Source organism: Myotis myotis, unplaced genomic scaffold (assembly GCF_014108235.1).
Source record: "Myotis myotis isolate mMyoMyo1 unplaced genomic scaffold, mMyoMyo1.p scaffold_m19_p_11, whole genome shotgun sequence".
Classification (NCBI taxonomy): Eukaryota; Metazoa; Chordata; class Mammalia; order Chiroptera; family Vespertilionidae; genus Myotis; species Myotis myotis.
Window position 1 is genome coordinate 7,067,267 of NW_023416315.1, and position 21,358 is coordinate 7,088,624.

At 46.3% G+C, this 21,358-nt stretch overlaps 1 protein-coding gene across 6 annotated transcripts in view; it reads right to left on the reverse strand.

The window, feature by feature from the left end:
- BBS9 (Bardet-Biedl syndrome 9) overlaps positions 1-21,358 on the reverse strand; it is a 323,047-nt gene that overhangs the window by 48,837 nt on the left and 252,852 nt on the right. For all 6 annotated transcript variants that reach the window (XM_036327352.1, XM_036327354.1, XM_036327351.1 and 3 more), the window contains one exon: positions 8,919-9,101. In XM_036327352.1, the coding sequence (XP_036183245.1) occupies positions 8,919-9,101 (183 nt within the window). The remainder of the gene's footprint in view (positions 1-8,918; positions 9,102-21,358) is intronic.

A 21,358-nucleotide genomic window follows, 5' to 3' on the forward strand; every position in this document is an offset into this window, starting at 1 on the left:
AACTGAGCCACACCGGCCAGGGCAGGAAAGGACATATTTTCAAGTTGATTTCAGAGCCATTGAGAAAGCCCTATGGCGTATAAAAAGGAAAGATCCTTTGTATATAATTTGACATCTGTGTGCTCTGTGGTCATTTCGGCATTAAAACAGTTGCTACTATTTTATAGACTATTCATCTAAGCAAGCTACTGTTTTCAAAAGTGGCATATTAGATGATTTAAGTAGATACAGCATTTAGTTAGTAGAGAATTTCCTTATTTATTGCCAACTCGCAGACCAAGTGAAAACCATGTCGTGTTTAGGTGTTTGGCATGGATATTTCTTTCACATGAGGCACGATGCCAACACTTCAGAAAGACTGCTACTAGGATGCAGGGTAATTATTGGAGGGCCCGGATTGCTACATAAACTCAAATATGATGATGAAAGGAATGTTGACCAGACAAAAAAAAGAGCCTTTGAAATGAGAGTTTCATTACAATAAAAACGCAATGTGATAACTCACCGATCAAACATGTAGCATAATTACCTGATGAAATGGGAAAACTATGCGGAAATCTAGAACCTCGGGGTGAGAAGGACCTTAATGGCATTTTATCCACCTCCAGCCTCTGACAGACGGAGTTTAGGGGCAACACGAGCGGAAAGCACGGGTTGCTTCAAACCAACGCACTCTGATCCTGTCTTTTTAAGGGTATGTTTTGCACTTGACCGGGACTCCCTTTCTGACCTCACTGCTTCAGGCAGGGGATCACAGAGTGGATTACCTGAATTATCACGAAACTCGATCTTAGCGAGAGAGCCACGTTCGGTTTTAAAACAAAACACAACATGACGTGGTGCATAACCTAATGCTGTGACTTACAATAGATGGCATCTCAGTGCTGAAATACAGCAGTAACACAGTAATAGCCACGATTTCGTGGATGACTCACATGCCCAGCATCACATCAGCACTCTCTGCACAATTAGTCCTCACAAGAGTCTCAAGATCCTCACCACATGGGCCCGCCTGGGACAGGGCTTCCGAGGAGGCAGGAGGCCACCCAGGGAGTGCTACTTTTTCAAGGACAGGCTAGACAGGGCTGGGCAAACTTTTTGACTCGAGGGCCACAATGGGTTCTTAAACTGGACCGGAGGGGCCGGAACAAAAGCATGGATGGAGTGTTTGTGTGAACTAATATAAATTCAAAGTAAACATCATTACATAAAAGGGTACGGTCTTTTTTTTTTTTAGTTTTATTCATTTCAAATGGGCCGGATCCGGCCCCCGGGCTGTAGTTTGCCCACGGCTGGTAGCACCTCTGACCTTACTGTGGTAGTAGCAGGAGGATTTTGTGCTTACAGATGACAAAGATAGCCAAACATCAAAACCCTGAATCTGAAAATGATGCCGAAGACACCCAAGGGAGGCTCAGTATGTGGCCTACTTCATTGAGACCAAACAGACAGTGTAATTTTCAGTTGCTTTGGGTAAGAAATAGAATTTGGATATGTCTTATTGAAGAAAAACCCTATTTCATATATACATTTATGACTCATTCCAGTTTATGGTGTTTCAGTCACCTTTGGTAGTAAGCCATAGCTACCTAATGGAGGCCAGATTGTGCAGTAAAAAATATAGTGAACGATACACCTGAAACGTAGGAAGGAATTCCCTGTGTAACGGCTCCTCGGGGCCCACGCGGCCCTGCTCTCGGCCTGACGTGTGTGGAGCTCTGGTTCTGAGGCCCCTGAACTGGCCAGTCCCTCACCCCCCCACACTGTTCCCGGCAGACTCCGGGCAGGCAGGCCTTCATGAGAAAGGTGCTGGAGAGCTGATTCACTCACTTTCTTTTTTGTTGTTGTTGTTCCTTAAATTTGTATTGATTTTTTAGAGAGAGGAAAAGAGAGAGAGAGAGAAACATGGATGTGAGAAACATCCATCAGTTGCCTCTCACACACGCCCTAACCAGGGATTGAACCCACAACCTTGGTATGTGCCCTGACGGGAAAGGACCAGTCTCCAACCAACTGAGCTCCACTGGCCAGGGCTCCACTCACTTTCCTAATCTCATGTTCTTCCTCTGTTTTCTCACTTGTTTACTGGCTCAGTAGGAATATGAAGCAAAAAGCAAGCTGAGATCGAATCTGAATGGCCATTCTCACTTCTCTTCCCAGCAGAACCAGTGCTCAGCGAGTTCCCTAAGGACGCAGACCTGACTAAGGATTTGCTCACGTCTGAACCTCAGCCTGACTACATTCTACTCAGGTGATAGGCCTCACCTGGCATTGCCAACTATCAGCATGTAGGCTGCATTCGGCACCTCAGAGTTACAAACATGAACACTGCACACCATGAGGATTTGACTAACCGCTCTGAGTGCATTAACTTTAGTTGACCAGAGCCAAGTGCTGGGCTAGCTTTATGGCCCATGTTTCCTGGAGGCCTGTCTGGAAAGACTGGATCAGGAATTGGTGGGTATGTCTGGTTCACTACTGTCGGCACTGTTACCAAATTTGGCTAAATCAATACAGGTGAGGTGTACCTAACAGCTGTTTTCACTTTGATATACTAGTATGTTGGGGAGCACAAGACACTTGGTTGGAAAGTTGTCAGGAGGACATTCTGAGAAAAGGGAAGTGTGTGGAAGGCTACCTGCCCTGTTTATTGGAATTCCGAATTAGGGGAGACTTAGGGGAGTGTTGAAGGCGGCGCCCCTAATTATGCCTTGAATTTTCCAAACAAGTCTGTGCACGTGCAGACCCCCAGGTGTTTACTGGAATCCCTGTGCCTAATCCCTGGATGCCCTTACCTAGAGGACAACGTAAACATGTGTCCTCCCAAGATTACTCACCCTGCTGATTGCATCTAAAGATAAAAATTCCAGTAACAGGCTAACGCGGCAGGCAATCAGGCAGCTCTGGCCTAGAGCCAGGCAAGCCCCTTAGCGCTCTCCTCCACAGTGAAACTGTCAGAGTAACCTGTTCATCCATCGTTCAGGCGCGGCTGGTCAGCCCAGCAGATGTATCCATCACTGGTAAGACTGAAAACGTTTGTCTTTGCTCACTGAATTCCAGGGTGTAAATGAACACACGTACAAATAGGTGTGTCATCGATGCAGGAGAGCTCAAGCTTTGCTCATAGAGAACCCAAACTATTTGAGGTCGCTTGAAAAAAAAAAAACGGTGGTGGGGGGGATGCAAAATGAAAGTAGAATGCTTCCTTTTAAAAAATGGTTTTTAAAAAACTACACGTTATTGAAGGAGAATCTGTAATTGTATGAAACGTTATGAAAATATCATGATATCATGCAATCCCCACCTACTTATATCTGACTATGCTTGAAACTGGCCTGCCCCTTAAAGAGGGCAGCCAGCGGGTAAACAGGGGACACTACTTCAGGTGAAGAAAACTGCACTATTCGCCGGCTAATGGCAAAAGCGTGTGCCCTGGAAAGCCAGCTCGCCCAGAACCAAGCGGGGAAGCTGGGGGGCCCCAGACACTGAGTTTCAGGAAGAAGATATGGTGGCGCCCAGGGGCTGGAAGTGCTGGCCGCCTGGCACCGGGGTCCCAGCTGGACCAGGTCAGAGAGCCACAGGGGGACAGGCACAGGTGCCACGGGAAACAGTGGGTGGAGCCTCGCAGAGACTGCAGGGCAGGCCAACGAAGCGACGAAGCCACGTGGGCAGAAAGGCTAATTCAAATGCCACCCAGAAAGCCTGACAGAGGGACACGAGCCAGGGGGGTCTCACAGGAGCATTTGCACATGGAATAACAGGGCCCAGGGACTGGCGACGCCACACGGGCGGCTCTGCTGTGCAGGCAGCGAGCACTGGGCTCAGAGCAGCAAGTCACCAGTACCCAGGGGCGCGCTCCTAAAGAACGGGAGGCCCCCCAATGTCAAAATCAGCTCTTCGTCATTAGAAGACTCAAACTAGGTTGTTTAGAGGCGTTTTAAGGAAATTGAACTAACAGCAGTACACCAGCCAGGAATCCAACTGGGAAGCAGTGTGAGGGGGAGGCGGTTGTGTAGGTTTACTTACTTAGTTATTAATATGTAAAACACACCTTATTTCAAAAAGGAACTGAGCTGGCCTACGGGAGAGGGAGGCTCCCATTAATCAACGCCCTTTTCACTTATTCAGGCTCTTTACTCCTAAATGCATAAAGAATAGTAAATGTGTCCATACTGATACACACGAGCAAAGTTTACAGAAATTTCACATCAGCACTTGTACATTGTATTCCACTTGGCTCCCAATTCTGAAGTATTTCAACTATTTCCATTTTAAAATAGCAAGCGAGTGGGCAGGAAGGCCCCGAGATGTGTTATATAAACTGTGGGGAAGCGAAAGAGTTGCATCTAAGCAGCGACGACGCAGAGAGTGTGGCCGTTCTGAACATAAAACTAGTTCTTTCATGTTTATCTTGCTGGCTACGAGCATGGGAATCACCAAAATATTTACTTTCTGCCCTGTGTCCCGCAGACAGCTGTCACTGCGACACTGTGCTAGCACTCAGGAAAGGCGGGCGTCAGGCCGACACCAGACTTCCTCCTTCTGTTCGCCTGGTAAGAAGAGGCCATTAATAACAGTAATGATCAGGCAGCTCTGTCCTCACCCAGCCCAGACGGGAGGCACAATGGCCCTCACATCAGACCTGGCCGGTGACATGCACGTCTTCTAAACCCTGTAAGTGAGCCTTGATAAGTCCCTCCACACAATAGGATTTCCTATTGTAAACATCTGTTTCTTCACACGAACCATGATGAACAGGTTAAAAATAAGTTTCTCTTTCCCTCTCAGCTGGCAAAAGGAATAACCAATCAAAAAGGTAGGCTGAGGGTTCAAATCTCCATCTAAACTTCCCCAGGGGATTTTAAAGTTCAATATCAGAGAAGGTAACTATTAAACCCTTGGGAACACCTTATAGCGTTTCTTCTTCAAAGAGTAGATGATATCTGCTGAAGGTGTTCCGTGAACTGTGGAAAAAAGGCAAAGTCAGGAAAATGCTTTGTAATGTGTCACTATTCCTTCCAACCCTCGGCCTGTCCGTAATCGGGTGCCCTAACCAGTGCCCTGTTGCTCTTGTCTTAGAGAATCCTCTGGGGGCACGTGGAGCACAAATGACATTCGGACCAACACTGAGACAGCCCATTAGGAAATACCACACTCCTTGCTCTCTTGCCATCCATGGACTGCATGTCCAGGAATCTTAGTCATCTGAGCTGCTGACCAGGAAACTGAGAAGCAGGTCTGTGCAGAGAGCAGGCAGGGCCAGGAGGAGTCACCCACGGAGGATGGGATGTTTTGTGTCCTGAGGCATGCGAGGTGCCTCGAACACGGCCTGAAACATAGCAGGTGCTGAATAATTATTCACTGAAGGAATCAATGACTGAGGTATGTATCCTTTTCCAGCATGGGCTTCTGTCCCGAATCATGGGAGGGGCTGTGGATAATACACAATTATAGGCTGTCTCAGACTCAAACCAGTCACACACGCTCACTGGTGTAAGCAGAGACAGTGTCTTTGCAGAACCTCTGAGGACAGAGAGTCAGGGACGCAGGTTTTCATCCTGCACAGAGAACTCAAATACTCGTTAATACGCTCTGTCCCCAACCTGGAAAGTAAGACAACAACCCGTTTCAGAGTTGCCCGGTCAGGTACTCTGATAGGATGCTATTCTGGGCAACCCTCCTCCTTCATCATGGAAGACAGTAGGGACAACACCATATTATCACGTCCACTATGAAAATGAGGTTAAGAGTTCTTTTTAGAGACGCCCAATAGAACATTCAATGTTTTCCTTAAAGTGAGAGAGAGGATCCCTACCAAACACACCTGGCATAGAGACTTCCAGCACCTTTACAAAAATCACATACGATATCTGCAATACCAACAGTTATTTGCCCCCAAAATAGTACTCAGCGGCAAAAATGGAGAAGTATTACTAAAGAGACAAATCAAAGAAACAATGATGCGCTCTGTTCCAAGTGAGATGGTACTTAAAAAAATACTGATACTATAGTGCAGCGGTTCTCAACCTGTGGGTTGCGACCCCTTTGGGGGTCAAACGATCCTTTCACAGGGATCGCCTAAGACCATCCTGCATATCAGATTTTTACATTACGATTCCTAACAGTAGCAACATTACAGTTATGAAGTAGCAATGAAAATAATTTTATGGTTGGGGGTCACAACATGAGGAACTGTATTTAAAGGGCCAGAAGGTTGAGAACCACTGCGTATAGTGCAAAGAACATTGCTGTCATTAGCAACGGCAAGTTCTAAATATTTTTGCTTTGTGAACCTAATGTCATTAAGAAGATATTCCAGAACGGACTACGGCAGTTAGCCTGCCTTGTGACACGTGCCGCCTAAATAAATACAACCAACCAGAACGTGGCGCTTTCTGAGCACTTGCCGCGGCCTCTCAGTACTTCTGGGGACATCTGACCTTGAGCGGAGGCTACGCTGAAAACGATGTCCACATGTCTGAGGCTCCCCCTCCCACATGCACTCTGCCATCCACCCTCAACCAAACCGTCTAAATTACATTCAGATTTCTGTGGTACCATAATAACTTCAATATGGGCTACATTTTCAACATTCTGGTCAGAGCCTCCTTTCTTCCCGCCGCACCCTCCTCCAAGTTATTTCAGGCTTGCATATTTCATTTTCACATCTCAGCGGGATACCCATCACATAACATTTATTTGTGAGGTCTAGAGGCATAATGTGGGGGATTGTGAACTAGCATGTCGAAACCGCATACTGCAGGCATACGTCTTCGAGAATGAAAAAGGATTCCTTTTTACTCAAGATATATAAGCTGTCTCCGCAGTGCAAGTCCAGTGTGAATACCACAACCTAATTAAAGATGAAGAGCATAACAAGCAGTATTAAAATGTCTGTTTTGATTCATTCTTCTCCAAGTTATGTTTTTATCGAATGTCCTGTCTCATTAATGACTTCAGTAGTCATAATGAGTGTACACACCTTCTAATCTCACCAAATTCAGGAGAGAGTTGGAAGAATTTGCCCATGCGTTTCGGGAGGTAGGACAGCAGAGAATACAGGGCAGGCAGGCGGAAGGGGCTGTGAGAGGATGCTAAGTCCATGCGCCTGCCTCCAGGGATGAATGTGCTTACAGCCTCCCAGCAAAATGAGACTGTTTTTAAAGATGTCAATCCCACACTCTCTTGGGATGCAATTCCTACATTTGAGAACATTTGTTTCTAGGAAGTTCTTCCTTTGGGTCTAACCCTGCTTCAGGAGCCTGTGAGCTGTGGAGTCACATGGGGCGCCCTGCTCAGAAGGGCCCGCACTTGCTTTAATGCTTGCTGTAGCCATCTTGAAATTCTTAATAATTTTATCTTGGAACTTGGGTTGTAAGTGAAGTTGATGGGACAGTGAAGCATGCGTGAGAAAGAAAGACATGCCTACAATGTGTGCACCCTCCTCCTCTCTGCCCTGTTCACATGCGGCCCCGTGAGCTCAGCATTCTCGTGGTCCCACGGTGAACGGAGACTCAAGTACAAGGAAGGCATGTTGCATCTGGACAGATGGAGTGGGGTCCTGACAGCCCCGCAAGGCTTTTCATTTGAACCACAGCTTGTGAGGTTCTTTTTAATGTTTCTATTGATTTTTTAGACAGAGAGGAAGGGAGTTGAGCATTGACCTATGAACCAAGAGTCACAGGTTCGATTCCCGGTCAGGGCACATGCCCTGGTTGCAGGCTCAATCCCCAGTGAGAGGTGTGCAGGAGGCAGCTGATCAATGTTTCTCTCTCATCATTTATGTTTCTGTCTCTCTCTCCCTCTCCCTTCCTCTCTGAAATTATTTTAAAAACATATTTCTTTGTAATAAAAGCATGCCAAAAGTTCCCCCAAAATGGCAGCTGGTGGTCGTAGATATCTCTATAATTCAAGGGATCTGGGAAGTTATTATTTAAATGATCCTCTACCACCTGGCAGGGTAACTCACTGGTTGAGCCTCAACCTATGAACCAGGAGGTCATGGTTCGATTCCTGGTCAGGGCAGAGGCCTGGGTTGCAGGCTCACTCCCCAGTAGGGGGCGTTTCCCTCTCTCTCTCTCCCTTTTTCTTCCTCTCTGAAATTATTTTTTAAATATATTTTTAAAAATAAAAATAAATGATCCTCCACCAAAAACTCTCAATACAAATCCCCATTTCCCCCCTTTCATTCTAAACTGTCCATTCAAAGGATTACGGGTAAAAGAGTGTACAGACGATACATAAAGAACTACACACATGTAAGGAATATTCCTGTCATTTTGCACAGCTATCTCAGCTGCCTCTAACACTTGAAGTGGCGCTAAATGTAAGAACGTGGAGCAAATTAAAATGGCTGAGCCATTTAGATGAGCCAATCTGAAGGTTCGCTGCACCACCCAGGCAGTCAAACGACTGTTTCCTGGCTTCTCGGGGCTTGCAGAACACAAAGAAGATTGACTGCCCTGGCCGGTGTGGCTCAGTTGGTTGGGGGCCGTCCTATGCACTGAGAGGTTACCTGTTTGATTCCCGGTCAGAGCACATGCCTGGGGGTTGCAGGCTCGCTCCCCAGGAGGGAGAGTGCAGGAGGCAGCAGATCAATGATTATCTCTTTCCCTCTCCCTCTCTCTCTAAAAGTCAATAAAAATAATTTTTAAAAAATAGACTGGGTACCACATAAAAATGGGCTATATACCCATTTTTAAAATAGCTCTAGGGGGAAAAGGGCTTTTATTTGACATTTTTATAATGATTTAAAGAAAAACAGGATTTGGGTTAAACACACACACACACACACACACACACACAACCCAAGCCATCATCTAATACCTTAAAAAACATGCTAGCCCTGTGACAGCTCCCTGCAGCCACCAGCTTTTCCGTCACAGTGGCTGTCACAGCGGCAGATGCGTGGGCCTTACCAGTTCCTGAGTGTCGTGCTGCAGAGGCAGGAACGCTGCCTCCAGGATGGCCACCTGGTCAGCGCTGAGCTTCTGCCACAGCCTGACCAGCAGAAGCAGCAGGTGCGTGGCGCTGCGCAGCCTGCTGAACGCCTGGAACACACTGGCTTGGTTTTCCTCCACGGCGTCCGCGAGCGCCATCACCTGCAGGAATGACAGACTTCAGTTAGGGACCATCTCACACCCCCTGGGGCCTCCAAAGAGCATGTGGCACACGCTGTGTTCCCTCCAACAATCTGCTGGCTCTGTCTCCCCCAACACAAGGGATGCTGAGGAATAAGGGAGTTACCATTCATCTATTCCTTTCCTTCTTTAAAACAAATGCCCAAAGGAATTCCAAATCCATGTGGCCGGAGGCACAAATACCCATGAAATCAGCTTAATGGGGCCTTGTCCAGGACCTCCCACAATAAGCTAATAAAAGTCACCTCTAGCACAGTTATTACTGTCTCTAACACTGGTTAGCCACAGAGATGGGTTGACTTAAAAAATTCTTATCAAAATGACTGCATTTGCCCTATCATTTAAAATAATAACTTCATTACACCCCTATCAGAAAATAGCTATCTCCCTCTGATTCTTCTTCATCTGTTTCATAGTTGGAATATCAATGTTGTTATAGCCAAAAGATAGACAGCGTTCAAACGTTTAGCCAGTTGAGTAATATGTCATTTTGAAGACAAATGTCAGGCACCGGCCCACAGGGACCTGAAAGAAAAAAAATGTTCGGGTGTGTTAGCTTTACAAGGCCAAGTCTACTTAGGATAGAATTGGCAGGAGTGAGTAGAATTGGCTTTTTCTTTTTCTTCTTTTCATCCTGTTGAATAATCTGTGGGGGGAAAAAAGAACTAAAGCAACAATTGGATGGAACATCCAAGACTGCCCATTGGTGTTTTATGTTATTTCAATGTCTTGGTGAATTCTGTGCTCATTAAAAGTAATGAATGGACTGGCCCAGAGGCGAGAGACGTCAGACAACCCCCAGGATGGGAACAGCAAAGTCAGAGCAGCGAGCACCTTCCTGTGCATCCCACCAGCATGAAGCCTGGGGCTCAGCCGAGTTTCCGAGGTCTCGTGCAGACGATCCATTCGGTGAGATTTCATGGGCTATTGACACTGGCCCAAGGCGCGTGTTAAAAAATCATCATTCAAACAAGTCGACTCTACAGCTGTGTGGTCTCCCAAATTCCACGGAGGGAGAGGCGCTGTAGGGGGACAGGTCTCGGGGTGTCTGGGGGACACTGGGACAGAGACGTAGGTCAGGGAAAGACAAAGCGGCTGGAGGTCCTGGCCTGACAATGCCAGGCGGACGGGGACGCTTTGCCCCTTGGCTCAGGGCATGCAGCTCCCCAGGGAGCCCTGGGAACTGGGACCAAAGTCAGCTGCACAATAAGTGCATTGCTCACTGTGCACCTATCACTGTGCTGCCTTCCATCGTGCTCCAAAGACCTGCAAGGTTTCTTATAGCCCATGAGGGTCTTATAATTTGTTGGACAGAAAACACACATACACACATACACAACCAATCAGTGGAAAGAAACATTATTGTAATAATGTCCTAATTGTGCAGGACACAAAGTGTGAAAGGACTTCCCAAAGGGACAAATTATTCCGGGCCAGAGTTAATGTCCCCGGGGCCTTTTCACTCCGATGAGGCCTGGAACGCATCCCTTCCCCATGACTTCAGGCAGTCCCTCCAAGAGACAGGAGGAGGCCACCGTCCTTAAACCAAAACACCTGGACTCATCTGCCCTCCCTCTCGTCCTCCTCCCTCCCACCCCCCGCCATGATTACAACGGACTCCTGTTAAAGCCCAACTTTATATTTTATCCTTCCTGGGACTGTTACCAATCAAGCCTCACTGAGGGGGCCATGTTACTAAGACACAGATGCTTCTTGTCAGTAAGGCCAAATCATGCAAAGATCAAGGTCATGCACACCTCCCAGGAGCCAGGTAGGTGCAAAAATCTGCAGGAAGCACTACAGGGAATTCAGTGGCGACAGATCTCACCTCTACCTTCAAAGAGTTTATAATGAAGAAAGGAAAATAGGTCAGGGAGGCCAATGCTGACCATGTAGGGAAGATCCTATAGACTTGAAGAGGAACACCATTAACATCAGGACTGCTGTGAATAACAATGCGTCCAGGGAACTGAGCACAGACTGCCCGCCGGCATCCTGCCCTGTGCCCGCGGTAGCAGTGCCTTCGCAGACACCTGCCCTGGGCTTAGCGGGCGTGATCTCTACTTTACAAATGACGTCTCGCAGACGTAAGGAACGTGCCCAGTGCTATCTGGGCCCACACACCGTGCCCTTGCTCAGAGGGCTCCACGCCTGCTTCAGTGCCCTGCCATCTCCCTCTTGAAATGCTTAATAATTTTGCTTTTGCATTTGTGCTTTGTGATGTGTGTGTGAGATGTGGGGGGAGAGGGGGTGGTGGTAAGATAATAGAGCATGCGCGTGAGCAGAGGAGACGTGCTCATGAACACATAGAGTTACGTGTTCGTAGATTTGCATTTAAAACTGGCATCGCATAACAGCGGTTAATGATCAAATTCATACTAAGGATTTAAATGTTAATTTTTCCTTACTTGGAATGACATTAGCTAGAAAATAAAAGATACCATCAGAAGGTGTGAAAATGAGACCCTGAACACAGGAGAAAGCGGATATGTTAGTAGCTGTCTTGCCGGCCCTTTCTCCTGCCTTTAACAAGGGCCCTGCATGTTCATTTTACACTGGGGACTGCTAAGTAGGTAGCCGGCTGGCCCACACCCAGGAAACAGGAGGCCAGGATGCGGACTGTGAGTCTCTCCCGCCAAAGCCTGGATGAGCCCTGAAGTCCCCCCAGGTTCAGAGAAGGGCCTCGTTGGTGCTGGGAGGGGAGGCCTTTGAGAGGAGAGGTGGGGGAGGAAGCAGCCGGCTCCACCCGGCTCAGGAGAGAAAACCAATGGTTCTATCTGGGGAAATTTTGTGAGTCAACTGTTAAACTGGGCCCTTCTGAAACATTAAATTACATGAACTTAAAATTAAATCCATTAAAACAAAGGTAATAAATACTCAAAATTACTTCCTAATTATCCCACTAATGTCTAGGTCCTGGAGGTTATTTATGCTTATTGCCCCTGCAGGTTGGAAACAGAAATGGTTATTGCCCATTTCTTCCCAAGTCCATATTCTGAGACCTCTCGCAGGTCCCTTGAAATCAGTCACAGTGGAAGTACTGACAACATGGAAGTCAACAAATGCTACAAAAGATTCCAGAATTCCCACCGCCTCTCCTCCCCAGGGAACCCGTTGTTCAATATTTACCAGCACATCACCTGGAAGAGGTACCTGAAATGTGTCCTGAAGAATAGATAGTGGCCTGGCCAGGGTGGCTCAGTGGTTGAGTGTCTACCTATGAACCAGGAGGTCATGGTTCCATTCCCAGTCAGGGTACATCCCCAGGAGGGGGTGTGCAGGAAGCAGCAAATCTCTCAGCAATGTTTCTATCTCTCTATCCTCCTCCCTTCCTCTCTTTCTAAAATCAATAAAAACATGTTTTTTTAAAGAATAGATATTGGATATGGGGGCTTTCACAGTGAAGGAAACCACCTTGACCAAATGCATTAACGTAGAAAAGTGGAGGCTGCTTGTTTGGAGAAGAACAAATATTCCATTGTGGGAAGAGCATTTGATTTAAAAAAAAAAAAAAAAAAGCAACATGGGCAACTGTCAAAGAACCACAATGTCAAGATGAAGAACACGCGCCTAACGCTGTCGGTACTGGGGAGCCACGGAGCATTCTGAGTGAGCGCATTACCTGGTGGAGGTGACACTCTCAGCAGCTATGGGAGCCCAGTAAACATTTGGAGCATTAGCTGGGACTCAAGAGAGGCTTTTATGCACGTTCCTCACTATCCAGGGAAAATTCTTACTAAGTGTAACAGCATGTCAGTGCAGGACCCACCCAAATTGCTAAACACAGCTGTGGTGGAAGAATGGCTTCTCAGTGAGACAGCAGCCCGAGCCACGGATCTTTCCTGAGCTGGGCCCAAAAGACGTCAGGCGGGAGAAGCGCAGGTCTCCACTCGGGCTCTCCCTGGGTGCATGTCTGTGCCATTGTGGAAAGAGTGTGCTATCCCCAAATGGTCCCAGCAACTGGAAAGAAAGGGGATAAACAATCCCTCATGTGAGTTACCCCCCAGGAAAATTTCCCTGACCTACTGGCCAGCATGAAATACTAAGCAGATCTCCAGTTCTCCATTTGGTTTCACCCGCAACAGCCAAGTTTATTTTGTCCTCCGCGAGAGCCAAATGAATTGAGCAGAATCAACACAATGAACAGGGCTTCAAAGGCTGGCCCCGTTAAGACCCAGGTCGGACCAAGGCCTAGAAGACGTCACAGCTCACCTGGCGCTGAGCGAAGGAGGCCAAGCAGCTGCAGCGCTCATATTGGAGGGCTCATCCCGGGCCGTGCAAGACGTTGCTCCCTGGTGCTCGGCAGAGGGAAGGCCCCAGGAAACAATAAATGCTAACAATTTCAAGCACGATGTGTTGATGGCCTTTGTTTTGCTGTTTCAAACTGAAGGTTTCCAAATAAAATGGAGGTCCCAGAGGACATCTCTGTCCCACTGCCATATCAGTTGATGCCAAAGTCATGAGGCAGAGGCCCAGGGAGCTGCCTGCAGGAAAAGGCTCAACTCATAAAGCGAGTGTGAAATTAATCCCAAACACTCCCAGCTGCCAAGAGAGGCTCTGAAATTGGTTACAGGAAAGCAGCAGCAGCAGCAGCAGCAGCAGAGCAGACATGAATCATGCGATGTGAACACGGGCATGTCCAATTTCTTCACCTGAACTCACCCCCAGATCTCCCGTGTGGCGCACAGCACCCACTACACGGCTCTCTGGCTGCCGTGTACTGAGCCCTGTGCCTCTGCTGTTATGCCCAGACTGTCATTGGGTCCTCGAGACGACCCTCTGGGAGAGAAACCGTTAGTCCCCTGGCCCCCTTCTGACGAGGAGACAGAAGCTGACAGCTCTGATCAGCTTGCAGCTCAGGTGGGCACTCTGTCCATGGTCATGAGCTCGGGAGAAGGGGGGTACTCCCGTCTTCTGGGTCCTCGTGGGGCCCCTTTCTTCTGCAATGTATGCAGTCGGCCCTAAAATAACCCAGTAGGTTGTTATCTTGATTATCAGACAATACTAATGATAAGGGGAAATACTACTGATATATTCCACCCATCTTAGGATATGTGCTTTCGTAAACCTTTCCCATCATTGGGGCTTTTACTCTGAGGTCAACTCGAGCTGAAAATCCCAGATTAGTTTCTAAGTTACAATATAAAGGAAATCGTTCAGAGTCTGTGAAGGGTGGGAAGTTAACCCAGTAAGTGTTTTCCCCCTTATTTTTTTCAAAAGCCCATTTCTGAAAGGGCTTTAAATATGTAGATTGTTTTTGTTTTTGTTTTTGTTTTTACTGATTTCAGACAGAGGAAGGGACAGAAAGAGAGGAATAGAAACATTAGTGATGAGAGAGAATCACTGATTGGCTGCCTCCTGCACACCCCACACGAGCCCCCAACCCGGGCATGTGCCCTGACAGTGAATCAAACCATGACCTCCTGGTTCATAGGTCGGCTCTCAACCACTGAGCCACACCGGCCGGGCACGTTTTTCCCCTCTTAACAAAGGGGACTGTATTATGCTCCAGACAGCTCAGAATCATGATAACTAGGAAGCAGCTATTTTTCTAAAGGCCTGCTCCTCTGGTGAGATGACTTGTATGAAAAGGATGACTCGTTTACTTTCTAGAAATCTCAGGTTACAATGTTTTCAGTGGTCTGAGCGAGTGGATGTTGTCTATTAATAACCTGTCAACATTTACCGAGGGCTTCCTAGGACCCAGGCGCTGCCCTAACCTCGTTACAGAGATTATCTCATTTCATCCTCAGAACAATTTCACCAGGTGGATACCATTTGTGTCCTCGTTTTAAAAACAAGGAGACATTACAGAAAGGGTCCAGCAGTTAGTAAGCAGCAGAGCCAGGACTCAGACCCAAGTAGCGCTGCCTACACTCACTTTCTGCCTACACGCGTTTCATCCCAGGCCATACGTGGAACAAATTCCTCCCGCAGCTTCCCAATGGGAGGCTTCGGCTTTGCTGACCTTCCAGTGCCCCAGGTTTATTTATAAAAGGTCGGCATGGATGGACGAGTTAAGAAAACGGAGCTGCTATGGCATGGGTGAGCTCATAAGCCCCGTGGGCAGAATGCAGTAGGCTCTGTGGGAACAGTGGCCTGGGAGGCGAGGAGACGGAGCTTCTAGTTCTGGCTTCTCTCCCACGTAGCTTCAGCCAGTGTTCGGTTTCCTTCCCGGGCCTGGGCTCTAGATTCATCACCGTTAAAATGGAGGGGTGGGAAATGCGGGCCCGAACGACCAACGTGGCTGTGTCTGATTCAAAACCATTTCCATGGCTTGTGGGCAACTTGCTGTTTTGAACTATTCGTGGCACTTCCCCTCTGTTCACACACACACTGAGCTTTTTACTTAACGTTTGCTGATTTGGAGTCTTTATCCATAAAGTAACAGTAAGGATATTTTTCTTTGGCTAATTCATAGACATATTTGAAGTACATGAGAGAGGTAAAAAGATGGAGAATACCAAGTGTTGGCGAGGATGGGGAGAAACCGGAAACCTCCCACATGGCTGGTAGGAATGCAAAAGGTGCTGTTGCTTTGGAAGACAGCCTGGCGGTTCCTCAACAAGTTACACATTGAGTGACCACAGGACCCAACAATTCCGCTTACAGGTTTATGTCCAAAAGAAGTGAAAATTATGTCCCCTCAAAAACCTGTTCATGAGTGTTTAGAGTAAATAGCATTATATCTATAGCCCCAAAGTAGAAATAACTCAAATGTCCAACAAGTGATGAAGAGATCAATTAAATGCGGCATATAATGGAATGTTATTCAGCCATAAAAACACATGAAGTACTTATACATGCTACATGCTACGACGTGGATGAACCTTAAAAAGTTATGCTAAGACAAAGAAGCCATTCACAGATCAACCAAAGGACTTGTGTGTATGCAAATAAGCATAACCAATGGACACAGGCAATAGGGGGGTGAGGGCCTGTGCTAGTGGGCAGGAGCAGGATGGAAGAGGGAAAAGGGAGACATATGTAATACTTTCAACAATAAATTTTTAAAAAGAAGCCATTCACAAAGGTCTGCATATTGTGTTTTCCCATTTTATGAAATGTCCAGAATAGCAAATCTATAGACACGGTAAGTAGACTGGTGGTTACCTCAGGCTGGAGGTGGGTAGTGGATAAGTGGGAATAGAAAGTGACTGCTAATCAGTGTGCAGTTTCTGTTAAAGGGGTAACACTGTTTTAAAATGAGGTTGTATTGATAGTTGCATAACCCTGTGAATATGCTAAAAATCATTAAGTTGTACCCTTCACATTGGTAAACTGAATCTATATAAAGTACATCTCAAGAAAGCTATTAAAATAATAAGAGAAGTAAAATTACTGTGAAAATATAATTCATTAAGGTGGATAAATAAACACAAATTAAGGCACCTCTACTTAAGCGAGAGTTTTGATAGATTAATGGCTATACCATATTGCAAAGGTGCTAACAGCATTTTGGATGATAGAATAATCGTGGGACTTCAGAGCCAATTCGCTCTAAGTAAGAATACTAGTGATGCTACTTGCTGCTGTACAAGCTTGGGGTAGTACTTTGCCATCCTCCAACTTCATTTTCTCACCTCTAAGATCGTATTCAATAAAAGCTTGTTAACATCCCTTCTATTCATTTCTATTTTGTTTGGCCCCTGGTCATTAATTCTTAGTACTGCCTATAATTGAGGGTTCATTTCCATTTAGTAGCACCCGATATGGAAAAGGAGGACCTTTCTCCTGGGACTTGAGGCCCACTACCAACTACCACCGGCTAAGCTGATACTGGTGGCCCCGCCCTCTCTGTCCAGTCACCCAATGGGACAGCTCGTTTTGTAGCCAAGGACAATCAAGCTTCAAAGTGGAATGCCATGAGACTCTGTATGAAATATATTCCTAGGAGCTGTGTAAATTGTGCATTGTGTTCCCTCTTTTACTCCTTTAGAAATTCTATTTAAAAACACAGACCCCCACCTTTGCCTGGTGTGCCTTATTCTCTAGAATCAGGGAGCTAAACATTGTTCAATTTCCTTTTGTACCTTTTTGAAAATGCTAGAAAACTTGGTGACTTGAATAAAAAGTTCATAAAGTACACAATGAGAATGAAGAAAGAAAATTAAATTCCTACTCAGCCCAGAAAATTCCAGTGTAAAAACAGCAATTGGTAAGTCCCCAACATGCCCTCAACTGTCCAGCACTCGGCACACAGTGGGCATCCATAACTCAGGGGTGGGGAACATCTGGCCCGCAGGCCGTTTAAGGCCCACAAAACCATTTGGTCTGGCCCTGCCAAGGCATTAGGGGTGAGTTAATTAAATGTTTAACCAAATAGAGCAGGCTAATTTTTAAGTTGATAATTTTCTATGGCCTGTGAATGATGTTATAAATATCCAAATGACCCTTGGCAGAAAAAAGGTTCCCCACCCCTGCTCTGAATGCTGGCTGAATGGATGAACCTCAAAGACAGTTCACCCAAAACTCTAGCACAACTAGGAGAGACACTGAACTGTCTTTTAAATCCCAGACACTCAATCAGGCACTGTCAGGCTCCCAATTTGAATGGAGCCCAAGTGATGTCTCATGGAAACAACAAACCTGCCTTGATATATCTGTCATCTACTTGTTAAAAAACCACTCCACTTCGCCTTCAGTCACAGCTGCCTAACACCCAGCTTCAGGCAGCTCTAATGGCTGCTGCAATGAATGTATTCTTCACAGGGCAGCCCTCCGGGGAGAAGACACTTCCCGTCTGGGAGAGGTCTGGAAGCAGGCAAGAGTTAGGGCACGCTTCCCATTCAACGGCGTTATCTGTGCAGGCGTCTGTGGCAGACCCCAGCATGGCCAACGCCTTGCAGTAAGAAAGAAAAAAAAGTTGACCAGGTCTAAGCTTTTACTTTGGCTAAAAAGATCCAACTTTTACCCAAAAGAATTATTCTTTTACCAATAATAACGAAATAAGGTTTGCCTGGCCTGTGTGGTTCAGGAGTTGAGCATCAACCTCTGAACCAAGAGATCACCAGTTCAATTCCCAGTCAAGACGCATACCCAGATTGCTTGCTCCATCCCCAGTAGGGGGCATGCACAAGGCAGTTGATCAATGTCCCTCATCAATGTTTCTCTCGGTCCCTTTCCCTTCCTCTGTCTCCCAAATCAATAAAAACATATTTTAAACACACACAAGCAACACAATAAAGTCTAAAATGAAAAGAGAGAGGGCATGGAGATCATTTTGATGCCAGCTACCCATGCAAGAAGTGTCTCATTATCTATGTGCTGAATCTAGATAAAAGAGAGCCCGGAGTTTTTACTTCAAAGGTAAAACAAGAATCTAATTCTTCGCTGCTTTTGCTACTCTGTTATTTTGTATAAATAGGATAGAGGACGGGATTGCGTTCTACTGCACCTCACATGGAGTAAAAACCTAAGATTCCCCTGTAACCTGCATTTAGCTGAAATTCCTCAACCAAACCCAGGATGAGACTACATTTTTAACCATGCTACCATTTGGGGTAACTAGCAAAACAACAGGAAAAGTGTACCCAGTCAGTAGAAAACTTGGGTCACACAAGCTATTTGTCTTCATAAAAAGAGACCTGCCAATTGCCTGGTCACCCGGTGCTTTGGAACATGGTCTGATCGCTGTGACGCGCAGACGCTGTAACGGCTTTTCTGGTCTAGGATTATAATTTTCCCTGACACCACTCTCCACTTGCTGAATGCCTTGAGAATTCATATAAAACTGGATTTAGAAAAACAAATTATTCCTGAGAAATTTCTTTCTACTACATACTGTGGGACCTTTCTCTTTTTTCTTTTTTCATGTTCTGCCCAGAAGAATATAAAAGGTAGGCAGTGCTGGAATATAGACTTTGGCTGGGACTTTTAAAATATATACCATTGATACATAAAAATGTTAAATGAGAAAGACAATAAATCATTTACGAGTGACACGGAGACAAATTTTGCTATTTCTGCAAAGTTTATTCACCAAATAGTCATGTAACTTAATCGGCTGAAAGGAAACTAACCCCACTGCTTGGCGAATATAATATTAAAAATACAACTGATCTCAAACCTAATTACTCTTTTTACACCTCCTCACCCCCGCTGACCAAACTTTTACCCCTTCCCATAAAATTATCTACCTATAGCCAAGTGAAACCCCAATTTAAAAAATAATAATTAATGGAGTCGAGTTGTAAAAAGAAGAATGAGTGTTCTCCGGGCCAGGGTTACCCACGGAACAGGTCGCTGTTAGAGCTGAAATCTATGGCTGGCAATGTCAGGGCTCGTTTTACAAACCCTGGAGAATGCCACAGTGATCACTGTCCAAAAACAACATTCGTGGGTCTGACCTGAATAGTTTCTAAGTTTAGAAGGTTTCAGGCCGCATTCCTACATGAAGACATGTCCGTAATTATGTAGCCACCCACACAGCCTCGAGTGCCATCTCCAAAGAGGGGAAGTGATGGCCCGATGAGCAGCTGGTGGGTGTTCCGAGCATTCCTTTAGCCAAGGCAGCAAAGGCTAAGAGGCATCATTACCCGGGATCAGCGAAGGCACCAGAGACCCCACCATGCTGGTGAGGCTACTGATCATTTCCTTGGTTCCAGAGTTTGTTTGTTTGTTTGGTGGGGGGAGGGGGGTGTTAATCCTCACCCGAGGATATTTCTCTTGATTTTTAGAGAGAGGGGAAGAGACAGAGAGAGAGAGAAACATCGATGTGAGAGACACACAGCAATTGGTTGCCTCCCTCATGCACCCCAACCTGGGCCTGGGATCAAACGTACAACCAAGGTACATGCCCTTGACCAGAACTGAACCTGGGACCCTTTGGTCTATGGGCCGATGCTCTATCCACTGAGCCAAACTGGCTAGGGCATTGGTTCCAGAGCTTAAGAATCGAGCGTGGCATTTTCACAATAAAGTCAAACTGTAGAGTTTTTTTCTTTCTGTGAATCTTCTTCTTCAGAGAGTCTATTTCTCTTGAACACCTGTGGTTTCTATTCATTTTGCTTTTTTTAGATAAACTATGCAATAATACCATTGCTATCTGGTGGTACTGTGGCCAGATATCTGCAAGGCTCAGGCCACATGGAAATAACGCAAAAAAGCACTGAATGGAGCTGTCTGGCTTCAGATGGAGTGAGACTAGGGTAACGGAGTATTTCTCCGGTCAGAGGCCATTGGGACATGACCATCATTGACGTGGCCTTGCTGAAGGCACGGGCCTGGTTTCTACTGCGTCGTAAACTCCCCCGGCCAGCGGCTGTTGGATGTGCCCCTCCCCCAGGCTCAGGCATTCAGTGTCTGTTTGTTGCACTGAAGTCAATGGAAAAGCCTGATAGCTCAGGAGTGTCCATTAAGGCAGTAATGTAGTCTGGCCGGTGTGGCTCAGTGGTTGAGCATCGACCTATGAACCAGGAGCCCATGGTTTGATTCCCCGTCAGGGCTCATCCCCGGGTTATGGGCTCCGATCCCCAGTAGGGGGCGTGCAGGAGGCAGCGGATCAATGATCCTCTCTCATCATTGATGTTTCTATCTCTCTCTCCCTCCCTCTCCCTTTTCTCTCTCTCAAATCAATAAAAACTTTTTTTAAAAAAAGACAGCCCGTCCAGGGTGGCTCATTGGTTGAGCATCGACCTATGAACCAGGAGGTCATGGTTCGATTCCTGGTCAGGGCACATGCCTGGGTTGCAGGCTCGATCCACAGTGTGGGGTGTGCAGGAGGCAGCTGATCAATGATTCTCTCTCATCATTGATGGTTCTCTCTCTCTTTCTCTCTTCCTTCCTCTTTGAAATAAATAAAAATTATTTTTAAAACACACACACACACACACACAAAACAGCAGCTTATAGGAGCACTATACTGTACTCAGGCAATGGAAGTCCATCCTTACATTCCAGTTGAACAAGGCCAAGGCCCACCATTTTGAAAAGTTTGTATAGGCTATGCTATTCATTGGATCTACCATAGGCAATAAATAACTAGGATCTAAATTCATGCCTTCCACATATATTACATTGCAATGAATTACTAAATTCATTCAAGTCTTTACAACCAAGTTTATGTGGGGAGCGTTATGAAGCCTGTAATTTAACATTAAAATATAGCATCATAGCCAAAGTCATACAATGTGAGTGTGTGAGGCCTTTTAAACTCCCCTCTAGGGCAGAGCATCTCAGGCTCCTTGTCAATGACACATAGGGCCAAATAATTCTTT